The 14,161-nt window shown below is 35.4% G+C and overlaps 2 protein-coding genes and 1 pseudogene across 4 annotated transcripts; 2 read left to right on the top strand and 1 right to left on the bottom strand.

Moving 5' to 3' along the window:
• Positions 1–2,454: 2,454 nt before the first annotated feature.
• On the top strand, positions 2,455–4,664 carry LOC114740071 (probable mannitol dehydrogenase). 2 transcript variants are annotated; one of them, XM_028928193.1, is made up of 5 exons: positions 2,455–2,552; positions 2,685–2,798; positions 3,431–3,944; positions 4,034–4,187; positions 4,321–4,664. In XM_028928193.1, exons 1-5 carry the CDS (start codon positions 2,455–2,457, stop codon positions 4,524–4,526), a joined length of 1,086 nt encoding a protein of 361 aa, XP_028784026.1. In that variant the 3' UTR covers positions 4,527–4,664. The 2 variants fall into 2 exon arrangements, with proteins under 2 accessions (XP_028784026.1, XP_028784025.1); XM_028928192.1 differs by having other exon boundaries at positions 2,455–2,798.
• A 2,223-nt stretch (positions 4,665–6,887) lies between these two features.
• LOC114740074 (probable mannitol dehydrogenase) lies at positions 6,888–12,354 on the top strand. 2 transcript variants are annotated; one of them, XM_028928197.1, is made up of 5 exons: positions 6,888–6,894; positions 10,031–10,136; positions 10,944–11,457; positions 11,557–11,710; positions 11,853–12,354. In XM_028928197.1, exons 2-5 carry the CDS (start codon positions 10,090–10,092, stop codon positions 12,056–12,058), a joined length of 921 nt encoding a protein of 306 aa, XP_028784030.1. In that variant the 5' UTR covers positions 6,888–6,894; positions 10,031–10,089; the 3' UTR covers positions 12,059–12,354. The 2 variants fall into 2 exon arrangements, with proteins under 2 accessions (XP_028784030.1, XP_028784029.1); XM_028928196.1 differs by lacking the exon at positions 6,888–6,894 and adding an exon at positions 9,621–9,749 and having other exon boundaries at positions 10,023–10,136.
• On the bottom strand, positions 12,066–13,335 carry LOC114740076 (probable mannitol dehydrogenase; annotated as a pseudogene).
• Between the last annotated feature and the right edge of the window lie 826 nt (positions 13,336–14,161).

Here is a 14,161-nt window from a genome sequence, read left to right as displayed (position 1 = left end):
AAAATGCTTAGGGTGTCTTAAAAAATCATATTAATTAATTTAACTAATATTCTTAATCTACTCAAGTTAATTAATTAGATCTTACATTAAGGACAATAGAAGAACTTCAAATAAAAATATAAATTAAAAAATATATTTTTATATAATTATCATATTAACATATGTCCTTTTTAGTAATTTACACCTAAAAAAATATTTTTGATAACAATTATCCAAACACTCTCTCTTTATTAGAATTACTTTTTCACAAAATCTATTCTTTTAAAATTTATTTCAAAATCTATTCTCCAGAACCATTTTTCAAATCATAGTTTGGTTCTACCCAAACACCCCTGAAGTGAAACAAGACTAGAGCTCGGAAAACAAGTTGACCCCTTCGGGCTAACCTGTTTAAGTCAAGGGCCGAGCTTATATTTTAAAGATTTGAAAGAAAAGTTGGACTTAAAAGGGCTAGCCCAGTAGGACCGAAAAATAAGCGGCCGGCCCATTTAAATCTGTCAATAATTTTTTTAAAAAAATTTTATATTTTTTTCTTAACTTAAAAAAAACCCTAACATTTTACACATAACACGTTTCACTCACCCCAGCAACTCACATAGATAGCATTCACCAAAAAAAAAAAATCACTATAATTGTTGGAAAAATAAAAAAAAATAGAAATTACAAAATTTAAAATTAGGTATATTCACAAAATGTATTGTTATTTATAAGTTGTCAAAACCTATTAAAATATTGTATGTATGATTTTTACGGTCTTTATTTGTTATTCTTCCATATTTTTTATGCTTGAAATAGGATTAATTAAAGAATCTTTTGAATTAAAATAAAGATCTATATCATTTTTATAGTTAGAAATGAATTTAGAACTAGGGATGATTGACTCTTCTTTTTTTTTTTGCCAGCAAGACTAATGATAATTCTTTATGTATACTATGTTTGTTAGTTAAACTTTTTTGTTAATTATTTATAATTAAACCAGATCATTCCCATTGTAATTATTTACTGAACTTAGTGCTTATTTAGTCACTTATATCTGTCTTCTATTTAGTTTGTTTATTCAATAGACTCTATTGCACTATGATAAATGCTTAGATATGATAATATTTATGTTTGTGACTTAATTTTATTTATATTTATACATTTTATTAGTAATTTTATTGTTTTATTTTTATTATTTTGATAAAATATACAAAAAAAATTAAAAAATTGCATTTTAGTTAAATGGGCTACAGCAGGCTAGTCCTGAGCCAGTCATCTCAAGGGTTGAGCCTGATAAAATCATTTATTTTTGGGACTCGAGCTTAAATGGGCTAACCCATTTAGGCCCGAGCTAGTGACGGCCTAGCCCATTTTCCCAATAAGACTATACATCAATCAATATTAATTTAGCAATAATATTCGAATTTAATTTATTCAATAGACTCACATGTATAATATAAATTATAAACAGTTAAACCATTCACCAGTCATTATCACTGCAAATTACAGAAAAAATCATGTCCAATCGTATTTAAATGCAGGAAAATTAAACTAGGATGTATCCGTACTACGTGTGTGTGTGTATGGTTCTTCATCCCCTAATTTCCTCAAACAAGCCTAAAGTCATTATCTGACCAAAACAAAAACAAAAAATAAGGTCATTCACGGAGTCAAGACATTATATATCCGGCCTTTAGAAAGGTTATTCACCTGGTTATTAAAAATAAATCTTGACTGCGTAGATTTAGTGACGACTTTACTTTTTAAATTTAGGTAGATGGTCGGCAGAACAATAATTTCTTTAAAATAAAATTAAATGCGCACTTTGGTTGCCCACTTGTCCTTAATTATTCCTGCTTTAAAGTAATGATTTAATTAACTAAGCAATCATTGAGTGCTTTGCGCCAATGATTTAACTCTTATGAACAGTGCAGCAGCCCCAAAATTCCCGTCAAATTGCGTTTTGTCCAAGCATCTGTTCATATACAAAGATGTAAGTTGTGACAGATAGGAGCGCCGCACAGATAGAATATTCCAGCAAGCTAAGTTAATTAACCATAGATGGCAACATGAAGTAATGAAGAAATTTGAATCACTGAACTCAGTAATAGTACAATCTGATTTTCATCGTCTTATAGTTATAATTAACTCTTCCCGTCCTAAATATAAGATCCTTATATAGTGTATAAAAGGATTTATATTTAGAATCGGAGGAGTATAAAAGTATTTAAGGATGCATGGAAGTAACAAAAATATCAAATGATTGCGGCCTTCAGTTGAGGATTAAAAAACTTGAACGAACGTGACGCTTCAACTATTCCATTATAGCTATGATATAGTTTATTTAAATTTTAAGGGTTGGCAGCTGGCAAAAAAAAAAAAAAATTAAGGGTTGGCAAAAACACACTTATTTAAGAGCACTCTCTTCTTCAATTGTGCTCAGTCTCTCTCCATTCTGAATTGCATCAGATTGAAATGGGTTCACAAACAGAGATGGAGCATCCCCTGAAGGCTTTCGGATGGGCTGCTAGGGACACGTCCGGAGTTCTCTCTCCCTTCCACTTCTCTAGAAGGTCCCTCGCTTCCTTCTTTCATGTATTTGATTCTTTGATTAGGTTCTGTAGAATATGTTTCATTACCTTGGATGTATCAAAATTACTGGGGACGAGAGATCCTTCTTCTGATCAATCTAAATGTTGTTGCAGGAAAACCGGAGAGAAAGATGTGGTGTTCAAAGTGATGTACTGCGGGATTTGCCACTCGGATCTCCACATGCTTAAGAATGAGTGGGGCACTTCCATCTATCCACTAGTACCCGGGTATCTTTTCCCAATTATTATTTTAATTATGATTTGTCATCCTATGTAGTTATCATTTGCTTTCCATGCATATATGTTTGATTATTTTAATGCATAAAACCAATTTGACCGGTCGCCAATAATAAAGCATAATAGTTTTTAAGCCAATTTCACCGGAACAGGCGGTATCGAATTTCCTTGTGTCTTCCTTTCTCTTCTTTGAGAGTGAAGAAAAGAGCGCCGCTGGCACATGTTATGAATATGACATTAAGGCTCACTGTATACGATCCTGCTTAATTTGAAGAATCGTCCCAAGAAAGAATATAAATATCAAAAGATCTCCGGACATGTCACTGCTTGTGATTTATATTTTCCGTTTCTTTCTTTTTCTTCTTCTTCCTCCTTATTCTCTCTCTCCCACCATCGGCCTCAATACACTGGCTTGAGGGTTTTATGGTTTCTTGCTCCTTAAAACCCGTTCCAGTTTGTGGTTTAAATGTAGTTTTCGACTCTAAAGCAGCTTTCAAACCGATAAAATATTTCTTGGTTTGAATGTAGCTCCATAAAACCCGGCCCAATAATCCATAAGATGGTTTAAGCACTTAAAGATGATTTCTGCTTGCATATGATTCTGACTGTTGTATCAAATTCAGGCATGAAATTGTTGGTGAAGTAACAGAGGTGGGAAGCAAGGTTGAGAAGTTCAAAGTTGGAGACAAGGTAGGTGTGGGATGCATGGTTGGTTCTTGCGGCTCGTGCAAAAACTGTACTGAAAATCTTGAAAATTACTGCCCAAAAATGATTCTCACATATGGTGTCAAGTATGTGGATGGAACTATCACATATGGAGGCTACTCTGACTTGATGGTTGCAGATGAACAGTTTGTGGTTCGCATTCCAGACGGCTTTCCTCTTGATTCTGCTGCTCCTCTGCTTTGTGCTGGGATCACTGTGTACAGTCCTTTGAGGTACTTTGGACTGGACAAGCCTGGTTTACATGTTGGTGTGGTTGGTATTGGTGGTTTAGGCCATATGGCTGTGAAGTTTGCCAAGGCCTTTGGCGCTAAAGTGACAGTAATAAGTACATCACCTAATAAGAAAGAGGAAGCATTAAGAAATCTAGGAGCTGATTCCTTTGTGGTCAGTCGGGAGCAAGATCAGATGCAGGTTACCATCAGAATTTGTTTCTTTATTGTTCCTGCATCTTATAAATTGTCAGGATCAGATTCTAATTAATAACATGCTTATTAATGTAGGCTTTAACGGGTACCTTCGATGGTATCATTGACACTGTTTCTGCTGTTCATCCTCTCTTGCCTTTGATTGATCTGTTGAAATCTCATGGGAAACTCGTTATGGTCGGTGCCCCAGAGAAGCCTTTAGAACTCCCAGTCTTTCCTCTACTCATGGGTAAGTCCATTATCTTCTCTAGCTAGTTAAAGCGGGTTGTGTCTAATAAGCATCACTGAGAAGTCATTTTCATGATTGAAACAGGAAAATGATGCTTAGTTGCTAACCAGTAGTATTGGTCACTTCTATGCAGGGAGGAAGTTGGTGGCTGGGAGTGCCATTGGAGGGATGGAGGAGACACAAGAAATGATTGATTTTGCTGCTAAGCACAACGTGAAGCCTGACATTGAGGTTGTTCCAATTGACTACGTGAACAAGGCAATGAAGCGTCTCGAGAAATCAGATGTCAAGTATCGATTTGTTATCAATATTGGGGAGACACTGAAACCAAGCTCTTAATTTGCACTATCCAGATTCTGCAATATTTGAGTTTGTCAGTATATATACTGGACAATCATATATATATATATATATATATATATCATGTACAAGGTTGGAGTAGTTGGCAACATGAAAGGAATGAAGTTGGAACCTGTGAACTTGGTAATAAAATCTGATTTGCTTTCTAGTTTATGTAAATGTTGAATTTGTTGCATTGATTAAATCAAATAAGAACTCGGAGACACGCATGTGGAGTGGGGGAAAAAAAGATGAAACCGGTCCTAACCGCAGAGATCTGCGTCATGGTCCACGATGATAGATACCCAAATCTAAGGAAGCCCATGTGAACCAAGGGGCCCATTGTGTTATAAATGAAAGGAGGGACCAGGGCATTCAACAAGTGTAGCTGTATTTGTACCCCGAAAAAAAAAAAAGTGTAGCTGTAGCATGAGATGAGCCGCTGAAATTTTTGCTATGAATTATCATCGTTATTAATGTAGGAGTATTTTTTTAAAAAAATTACGGTCAGATATAATTAACTAACTTTGCTCCTTAAAGTATATGAAGTGGATTTTTCATAAATGAGATCCAATTTGTGACCTCCCACTCATAAAATGGCTCTCTTGGTATTTGTAGAAGAAGATATTTTAGAAAGATCAATGATGAAGATATTGGGTGACAAGGGCAAAAAAGTTTGAGAATAACTATCCACAGTTTTCAATATAAAAGTTAATTTAAAATTGAATTTAATTATAAATATAAAGCCCCCATCCGTCTTAATTAAAATATCCCTATTGATTAGAGTCATGAAAGATTCTTTTTCCTTGTGTTTGTTTTTATCCAATTCCGTTTTCTGTTCTTGTCGTTTTTTTGTTTGTTAAAGCATGGGTATCTTCCTATTAGAGACAATTCTATTCGAGGTATTGTCAGATGTTAAATGTACACACTTTTCCTAGCGGGAATTCGAATCTTAATTCACTACGTTGTGAGAGACTAATCTTTTTTACTAGATCAAACTCCCGTTGATTGCTCTTGCCGTTTTGATCCCAATGTCTGTGGCAGTTGCCCTCTTCTATGCTAAGGTCCATCTTGTGGGCCGAAATGGATGTGATTCATCACTCCTATAACGTCAATTCAAATATACGTTCATTGCTTCATTTCGTGTTAGTACACTACGCCTCGACTTTCACTGTGCCAAATACTTTTATCCACTGCACATATGGATCACGTTTTAATTTTTGAAAACAGGAAAAGTGACTTACACGTCACTGAACACAACACTGTTCAAATCCAATAATTAGTTTGCAACAATACAAATTTGCCAAAGCTGACAAATTCCTGGTGGTTGCTTCTCTTTTTTCAGTACGTCCCCATCCTCCTCTCCTTAAATACTCGGACAATACTCCTATAAATTTCGATTTTTTTAGCATAAGAATATACAAGATTAATTTTTAATGCCTTGCAAAAAAAAAAAAAAGTTCCGATAGAAAAATAATATCATTTCATCATGGCTATTGGTATAGGTGCTGGAATCATCGTCAGTGGCTATTGGAGGCCACCATCGTTTTTCTTTTTCTTTTTCTTTTTTTTTCCGATCAATAACAATAAGAGCCCGAAAAATGCAATTTTCATTTAGAAAAAGTACTACTCTCAGTATGTAATATAGAGTTAGTTTAATTTTTAATTTGATTCTAAATATGAGATTTTAATTTATTTTATTTTTAAAATTTATTTATTTTTTAAAGATAACCCTTACAGTAGTTACATATGTTAAATGTCTCATCAAATAACATTTGATTAGTAAAAATATTTTAAGAAAGACAATACATATTTATTACAAATAACTAGCTTAACGAATTTTATTAGTCAACTCAAATTAATCAACTAATTTTTTTATTAAAAACTGGAAGTAATATAACCAACACTTTTCAGGCCAAAAGTTGTTCATGCATGGGTTTAAATTCTTTTCATGTATATTAATAGGGTTGGGTTTTACGAAATAGCTAATATCTTATAATGTGATAAATTGATATTTAAATTTTTAATTAAAAAATGTGTATATTTAAGAACTGACAGTGTGTCGAATAAAATTAAAAAAATATTTGTATTAAAGAAATTCATTTTATGTGTACGTTTAGAAACAGTGGCACAATTTATTAGAAAAAAACAAAAAGCAGGGGCATAAAAATATCTTCCAATTCAATTTTTCAAACACCATTATTGTCGAATCTCGAGAATATGGCGTGAGACTACTTGTTCGCTATTAAGTGTAAGGCAGGATGACAACGACGTGAAGCCACACCCAACCCGACACATATTATCATTATCAGCCACTGATAAGGCTATGGCTGAAAAAAATGAAAAGAGACTTGAAACTTGAAAGGGAGTTGTACGAGTTTGATGAAGAGATTTTAAGTTCAGCACCCACAAGGTTTGCGTTGGATGCTCCGAGGCCCAGCACTTATTTACATCTGATTTGGACGGTTAGAATTTAATTTTATTTTTATTTTTAAAAATAATTATGTTGATAGGTATAGGATAAAAAATAAAAATAATCTTTCAAATATCATGTTTTAAAAAATAATTTTTTATTTTAAAATAATTATTTGAAAATATTAAATCTGGATCGTCCAGATTAGATATGAATGGTTCAGATTGCTCATTAAGTAATGAGCATCAAATGTGGACCAACGCTAAGAATGTGACACGAGAGATGAAACTTGCCACAAGAAAGAACTTTCATCCCACTGGATTCTTATTAGTTTAAGAGGATGTTTAGATAGAATGTGGTTATGGTTTTTAAAATAATTTTAGAATATACAAAATAAATATATGAAGTAATTTGTTTTCACTTATGAAAAGTGTTTTTTTAAAATATTTTTCTGACAAGATATTTGGCATTCCTTATAAGCACTTTTCAAATGTATTTTTACACAAATTGGGATAATTTTTATCACATATTTATTTCGTATACCGTAAAATTATTTTTAAAATCATGATTTAAATTTTACTCAAACACCTTTTAAATTCGGATGAATTCTTTAGTAACTATAAGACATGCTTAGGATACCAGGCGCGGGTTAGTTCTAAAAACATTTTTATAAAAAAATTTCTCGGAATAATTATATTGCTATTTTAATACTCCTTCCGTTCCTTATTATAAAAGACATTTGATGCTTATAGCATGTTCCTAAATATAAGAGACACTTAAAAGTTGTCTCTACTTTTTTGTGTTGATTTCCTATTTTACCCATATTTATTATCTCCAACTCACACTCTCTCTCCTTCCCACTTCTCTTTCTTTTAAGAATTTACTATTGTTCTCTTTCATGCTCTCTCTCCTTATTAATGAGGGCATTTTTGGAAAAAAAATTATACTTTTTACACATTAATTGTTCTTAACTAATTTTAACTGTTTTTTTTATCAACGTAATTCGGTTATTCGTCTCTTATTCTCCCTTCTTTTGATCCTTTCTATGCGTGGCTTGAGAGGTGCTTTATGTATATTCTTCCAATAAATAAAAGCACACCGATTTATTTTATGCCATCAAATCAATACCAAAAAAAATCCATATATTTAAATATATGCAGGGCTGACTTTACTGCCCAATAACTACTTACAAAAATTTATCTTCCCGCGTTTTACGCCACGCACGCACATAAGAGTGAACTAATTTCCTGAATAATTATTGATTGTTTTATTCGTTCATCTCTGTCTTAATGTTCGTAATGTGTACTGTTGAAAACTTTTTGGAGCTGCTTAATGTTTTCCATATGGCAAAAAATAAAATATCCACTTTCTTCAATTATTGTGCGTGACTTTATGGGTGAGAAAGGAGTAATATGGAAAGAGATAGAAAAATTATGCGGATGAAATTTCCTCTGGTCATGACATTTGGGGGCTGCAGGCCACACCTTCAAATGTTTGCACTGAAAATGATTTCTCCTGAATTTTAATCCACCCACCTGCCTTCCACGCAAAAACCACTTCCAAATATTCAATCTACCTGTGTTCCCACAATTTCCTTTTCTTTTTTTTTGGTAAAGAGAAGGGGCATCTTTTTTACTTACATAATCCGTTTGTTTCAAATGATAATTCTCCTGTGAAAGTTAAAAAAAATTTACATCTAAATACAACATTCTATAATTTGTAATAATTATGTTTTAGTTTTATCTTAATTTAATTCTTGTTGGAAAAATATGTTGATTGTCAATTATCTTAAAGGTTTTATCCCTTTAAGTATCCAATTATACCCTGTCCAAACTTCTGAATAAAAAAAAAGTTAAAGTGCATCCAACACCCTGAAGTATTTTCTCGGGTGCATCCAACACTCTAAAATATTTTGTGGTACATCTAGCACCCTGAAATATTTTTTTTAGATACGTCCAGCATCGTAAAATTTTTTGATACATTCAACATCTCAAATGTTTTTTTTTAGGTGCGTCCAGCACCCAAAAATATTTTTTGGTGCATCCAGTAACAAGGCAAAAAAAATACTTCAAGGTGCTAGGCATTCCTAAAAAATACTTTGGAGTGCTGAATGTATAACAAAATATTTTAGAGTATTAGATGTATCTGAAAAAATATTTTGGGGTGTTGAGTGCACTTTAAAAATATACTACCTCCGGTCCTTATTATAAGACCCCGTTTGACTTTTTGTTTGATCCTAATTATAAGACCTCAATCCATTTTGTTTCTCGTATTTATGCATTTTTTTTCAAGATAATCCTTCTAATAATGATAGTTCTAGCCAATATACTTAATTAGTAAGGATATTTTAGGAATGACAACACTTATTTATTACAAATAACTAACTTAACTTACTTTCTTAATCTACTCAAATAAGTCAACTGGGTCTTATAATTAGGACCGGAGGTAGTATATATATATATATATATCCACACACACACATGTCATCCCGGTAGGGAGTCAAGGACGAGACGAGACTTCAGCTGTCACTGTTATTTTTAATATTGTGATAGTAAATCGCGCTTTCCCCGTTCAGGAGTCACCTAGAGGACGAGAACCTTATAAAAGGCAGGTGCATCACGGCTCCATTGCGAAACGTACTGCACTCTCTTCTTCATTTGTTCGCGGTCCCTCCATTTCCATTTCTTCGCGAGTCACTTCCATCAGATTCAAATGGCTGCAGCGCCAGAGACGGAGCATCCACGGAAGGCTTTCGGATGGGCTGCTAGGGATACAACCGGGGTTCTCTCACCCTTCAAGTTCTCTAGAAGGTTCCCAGCTTCCTTCTTTTCTCCCTCGCTTTCCTGTATTTGCATTCTAGTCATTCCGTGCCACATTCCTCTTGATTCTTTCGGTTTCTGTAGAATATGGGTGCTCTTACAAGGATTATTCATATGTTTCATTTCTTCCCTCTTTTGGACAATATAAGATCAAGATGGACCAGATACTTTGAAAATTAGGGATAGCTGGCTCTTGTCATGGGTGTTAAATATAAAATGTAGCTCGCTGCTTTTCTGATTAATATAAATCGGGTGTTTTCGCAGGGAAACAGGAGAAAAAGATGTGAGGTTCAAAGTGTTGTACTGCGGGATTTGCCACACGGACCTCCACATGATAAAGAACGAGTGGAGCAATTCCATCTATCCACTTGTACCCGGGTATCTTTTGGCCCACGTCGGAATTATCTTTTTTATTGTTGTTGCGGCTTATGGTCGTGATCCTATATAGTATATTGTTATCATTTGCTTTCCATGCATGTTTGATTATTTTAATAGCTAAAAAAGATGACGGACTATATTTTAATATAATTAGTTTGATTGGATATTGTCTGGTCGCCAACAAAAGAATAATTTACAAACCAATTTGACCGGAGAAGTCGGTAAGGAATTCTTTGTGTCGTCCATTCTCTTCATTGAGAATCAAGAAAATAGCGCTCGCACAGATTATGAATCTGACATATGCAAGGCTTGCTGTATCGAGGCTTGCCAAAATCTTTCATCGACAAACATGACTGATATTGTGGCATAGTCAGCCTTCGTAATATTTTGTTTTGGGTTTTTTTTTTTTTTGTTGTAATTACTGTTTCGATGCTAGCAGGGAATCGGAACACCTCTGTTTCGCAAAACGTTCTGTTTTCTTATTAGAAAATGCTGTCTCAATGAGGATCTGAATACTCTATTTAAGTCCTGTAGTTTGGTCACCGATGTGCTTTATCTGTCGTTATAAAGTTGTTAAAGATGCGTTAGAGGTATATAGAGGTTAATTGTCAATCGATATATTATAAAACTAGATCGGCAATCACTGTTATTTTACTCTATTGATGTGATTATTGATTTGCTTCATTTTATCATCTTTTCTCGGCTTGATACTGCTTTAAAAGATTCTGATGATTTGTGCAATCTCCATCCATAGTGTACTGGTTGATAATAGCGGCATATGATTCTTACTTGTCTAGTCAAATTCAGGCATGAAATTGTTGGTGAAGTAACAGAGGTGGGAAGCAAGGTTGAGAAGTTTAAAGTTGGGGACAGGGTAGGTGTGGGATGCATGGTTGGTTCATGCGGCTCATGCCAAAGCTGTACTGAAAATCTTGAAAATTACTGCCCAAAAATGATCCTCACATATGCCGCCAAGTATGTGGATGATACCATCACATATGGAGGCTACTCTGACTCGATGGTTGCGGATGAGCACTTTGTGGTTCGCATTCCAGACAGCCTTCCTCTTGATGCTGCCGCTCCTCTGCTTTGTGCTGGGATCACTGTGTATAGTCCTTTGAAGTATTTTGGACTGGACAAGCCTGGTCTGCATATCGGTGTGGTTGGTCTTGGTGGTTTAGGCCATTTGGCTGTGAAGTTTGCCAAGGCCTTCGGTGCTAAGGTGACAGTAATAAGTACATCACCTAATAAGAAGGAGGAAGCATTAAAAAATCTGGGAGCTGACTCCTTTGTGGTCAGCCGGGAGCAAGATCAGATGCAGGTACCTGTCAGAATTTGTTTCTCTAGCTTGAATATATTGTTGTGCCTGCATCTGATAATTTGTCACGATCAGCTTCTGATATTATTCTGATTAATGTAGGCTGTAATGGGTACCTTTGATGGTATCATTGACACTGTTTCTGCTGTCCATCCTCTCTTGCCTTTGATTGGTCTGTTGAAATCTCACGGGAAACTCGTTATGGTCGGTGCCCCAGAGAAGCCTCTTGAACTCCCAGTCTTTCCTTTGCTTTTGGGTATGCACATAAAAAGTCCATCTTCTCTAGTTCACGCGGGTTATGTTAATAACCTCCTGTTTAATAAGCATCATCGAGAAGCCATTCCATGATTGAAATAGGAAAATGATGCTAACCAGCATTATTGGTCCCTTCTGTGCAGGGAGAAAATTGGTGGCTGGGAGTGCCTTTGGAGGAATGAAGGAGACACAAGAAATGGTTGATTTTGCTGCTAAGCACAATGTTAAGCCAGAAATAGAGGTGGTTCCAATTGACTATGTGAACAAGGCAATGGAGCGTCTCGCGAAAGCAGATGTCAAGTATCGATTTGTCATTAACATTGGAGAAACACTGAAGCCAAGCTCTTAATTTTGCACTATCCAGGTTTCTGTGAATAAAGGGAGGGGAGTATTAGCAATTAAGAGTGGGTTACTTTGGGGCTCAACATTACTATACCGCCCATTTGGTTTGTGTGGTTTGGCTATGGTGGTTTAGAGTGATTCTGGATTCGGGGTAGCAATATTTTGTAGTTGGTCAGTATATTGGACAATCATATATGATGTTGGCTATCAAGAGTTCTCCAGTTAACGCCACCTCCTAGTTGAACGATGATTTAAATCCCTGTAAAATTAATGCATTTAATTGCTGATAAATTAATGGACTTAGCTAGTTGTTTGATGTATTAATTAGTTTTACCTGCAAATGTTTTTGGTCTTTGCTGATTAAGAAGGCATCAGCACCAAGACGTTCCAATGCTGCCTTCTTTCTGGGAGAAGTACTTACCACTGTCACTTTCATTTCAGAAGCTTCAGCGAACTTGACTGCCACGTGGCCGAGCCCCCCAAGCCCTACCACGCTCAAATGCAAACCAGGACGAGCCAGTTCATGGCTCGTCATGGGGCTGTGCACTGAGATTCCAGCACACAGCAACGGGGCAGCTCCGTCCAGTGGCAGAGTTCTTGGAATCACCACGGCGAAGTGCTCGCCCACCACAATCTTATCGGAGTAGCCACCTTGGGTTACTGATCCGTAATGGTCTCGTGCACTGAAGGTTAATATCATTTTTGGGCAATACATTTCAAGAACCTGGTTGCACTCAGACACGACCCACACGAGCCACATGCGCCAGGCACACCAGCTATGTCACCAACCCTAAATTATGAGACACGACGACCCACTTTTATCACTTCGCCCACGATCTCGTGCCTGAACTCGAACCAAAGAGAGAGATAATAGGCAGCATATAGACATTAGAAATTAAAGAGTATGGTTATATAAAACTCAAAAATGAACAAGTAGCAAAGATATGAGAGTTGGTGCAGTACCCGGGATCAACGGGATAGAGGGTCATGCCGAAGTCATCCTTGAGAAAATGAAGGTCGGTATGGCAAATCCCGCGATAGAGAATCTTGACGGTGATATCATTTTCGCCATTTGCCCTGTTGTTCGTTCAGCATCAAGAAAATTATTCAGTACTGATGCATGCATTAAGGTTTTGATAGGCGAAGATGGTGATTCAATCTGAAGAACACACGCTCTTACCTTCTAGTAAAGTGAAAGGGTGAGAGGATTCCTGAGGCGTCTCTAGCTGCCCATCCATAGGCCTCTACTTTTCCCTTTTCTTCTGCCGCCATAACGTTCGACATGGATGTGCTCTTCTGTATCAGAGTGAAGTAGATTTTGAGACCAAGACATTGCACAATTGCAATATAAGAAGACTTGTAATCTTTCATGAAAAAATTGGGATCATGAATTGTGAATCCTCTCACCCTATGGTCGAAATTGACAAGGCGAGTTATCTAACTGAATAAGTTTTTTAAATATATCGTAAGTCAAATCTTGAAGTACAAGCTCAGTTGCAAAATGTCATGTCCCAGTGTCAGATTTTGGAAGTACAAGTTAGAGCAAATTGACTGGGTCGACGGTGGACGATAAGAGAAATGACGTTGGTGGGCGAAAGGCCGAATGGACTCAAGGAGTCGACATTGCTTGTTCATGCCTTTCTTTCTTTCACTACACAAAGTGACAAGAAGACACCAAATATATACAATAACGTGTTCTACACTTTCTGCCTCTTCCCCAGTTAAGATCATGTTTCACAGAGGTGGTTCTAATTAATGACACACATAAATCAAATTAGCGTTTCAATTTCATTTTCCCCGCGGAGTGTTTTGAATTGTCGATTTGGAGCTAGCACATGAGTGTTTGATTACTCATCCCGGGATGTTCTTAATATAATAAAAACTTAATTAATTTGGATAAACTAATAAATCTAAATAAATTATTTAATTCTAACAAAATTAACATGGTCTCTTTAAAATATTTTCATGTAACGTTATATCATGTCATGTCATGTCATGTCATGTCAGTTTATAAGTTCAATAAATTAGTTTGAGAAAAACTGAAATAAAAAGCTAAAATAGATTTAATTTTTTTTATTTAGACCCAAAATAGATTTTTTAACTAGCTCAT

Source organism: Neltuma alba, unplaced genomic scaffold (genome assembly GCF_004799145.2).
Source record: "Neltuma alba isolate B1F8T4 unplaced genomic scaffold, ASM479914v2 tig00003043_pilon, whole genome shotgun sequence".
Classification (NCBI taxonomy): Eukaryota; Viridiplantae; Streptophyta; class Magnoliopsida; order Fabales; family Fabaceae; genus Neltuma; species Neltuma alba.
This window is presented reverse-complemented; position numbering and strand designations above follow the sequence as displayed.

What these genes read in the sequence shown, in the direction of transcription:
- LOC114740071 (XM_028928192.1), top strand. Translation starts at nt 2,455, where the DNA reads ATGGGTTCACAAACAGAGATGGAGCATCCCCTGAAGGCTTTCGGATGG. An exon ending in GGGAGCAAGATCAGATGCAG is followed by an intron (nt 3,945 to 4,033) that starts GTTACCATCAGA and finishes TTATTAATGTAG; the next exon opens with GCTTTAACGGGTACCTTCGA. An exon ending in AGTCTTTCCTCTACTCATGG is followed by an intron (nt 4,188 to 4,320) that starts GTAAGTCCATTA and finishes ACTTCTATGCAG; the next exon opens with GGAGGAAGTTGGTGGCTGGG.
- LOC114740074 (XM_028928196.1), top strand. Translation starts at nt 9,652, where the DNA reads ATGGCTGCAGCGCCAGAGACGGAGCATCCACGGAAGGCTTTCGGATGG. An exon ending in CCCTTCAAGTTCTCTAGAAG is followed by an intron (nt 9,750 to 10,022) that starts GTTCCCAGCTTC and finishes GTGTTTTCGCAG; the next exon opens with GGAAACAGGAGAAAAAGATG. An exon ending in ATCTATCCACTTGTACCCGG is followed by an intron (nt 10,137 to 10,943) that starts GTATCTTTTGGC and finishes AGTCAAATTCAG; the next exon opens with GCATGAAATTGTTGGTGAAG.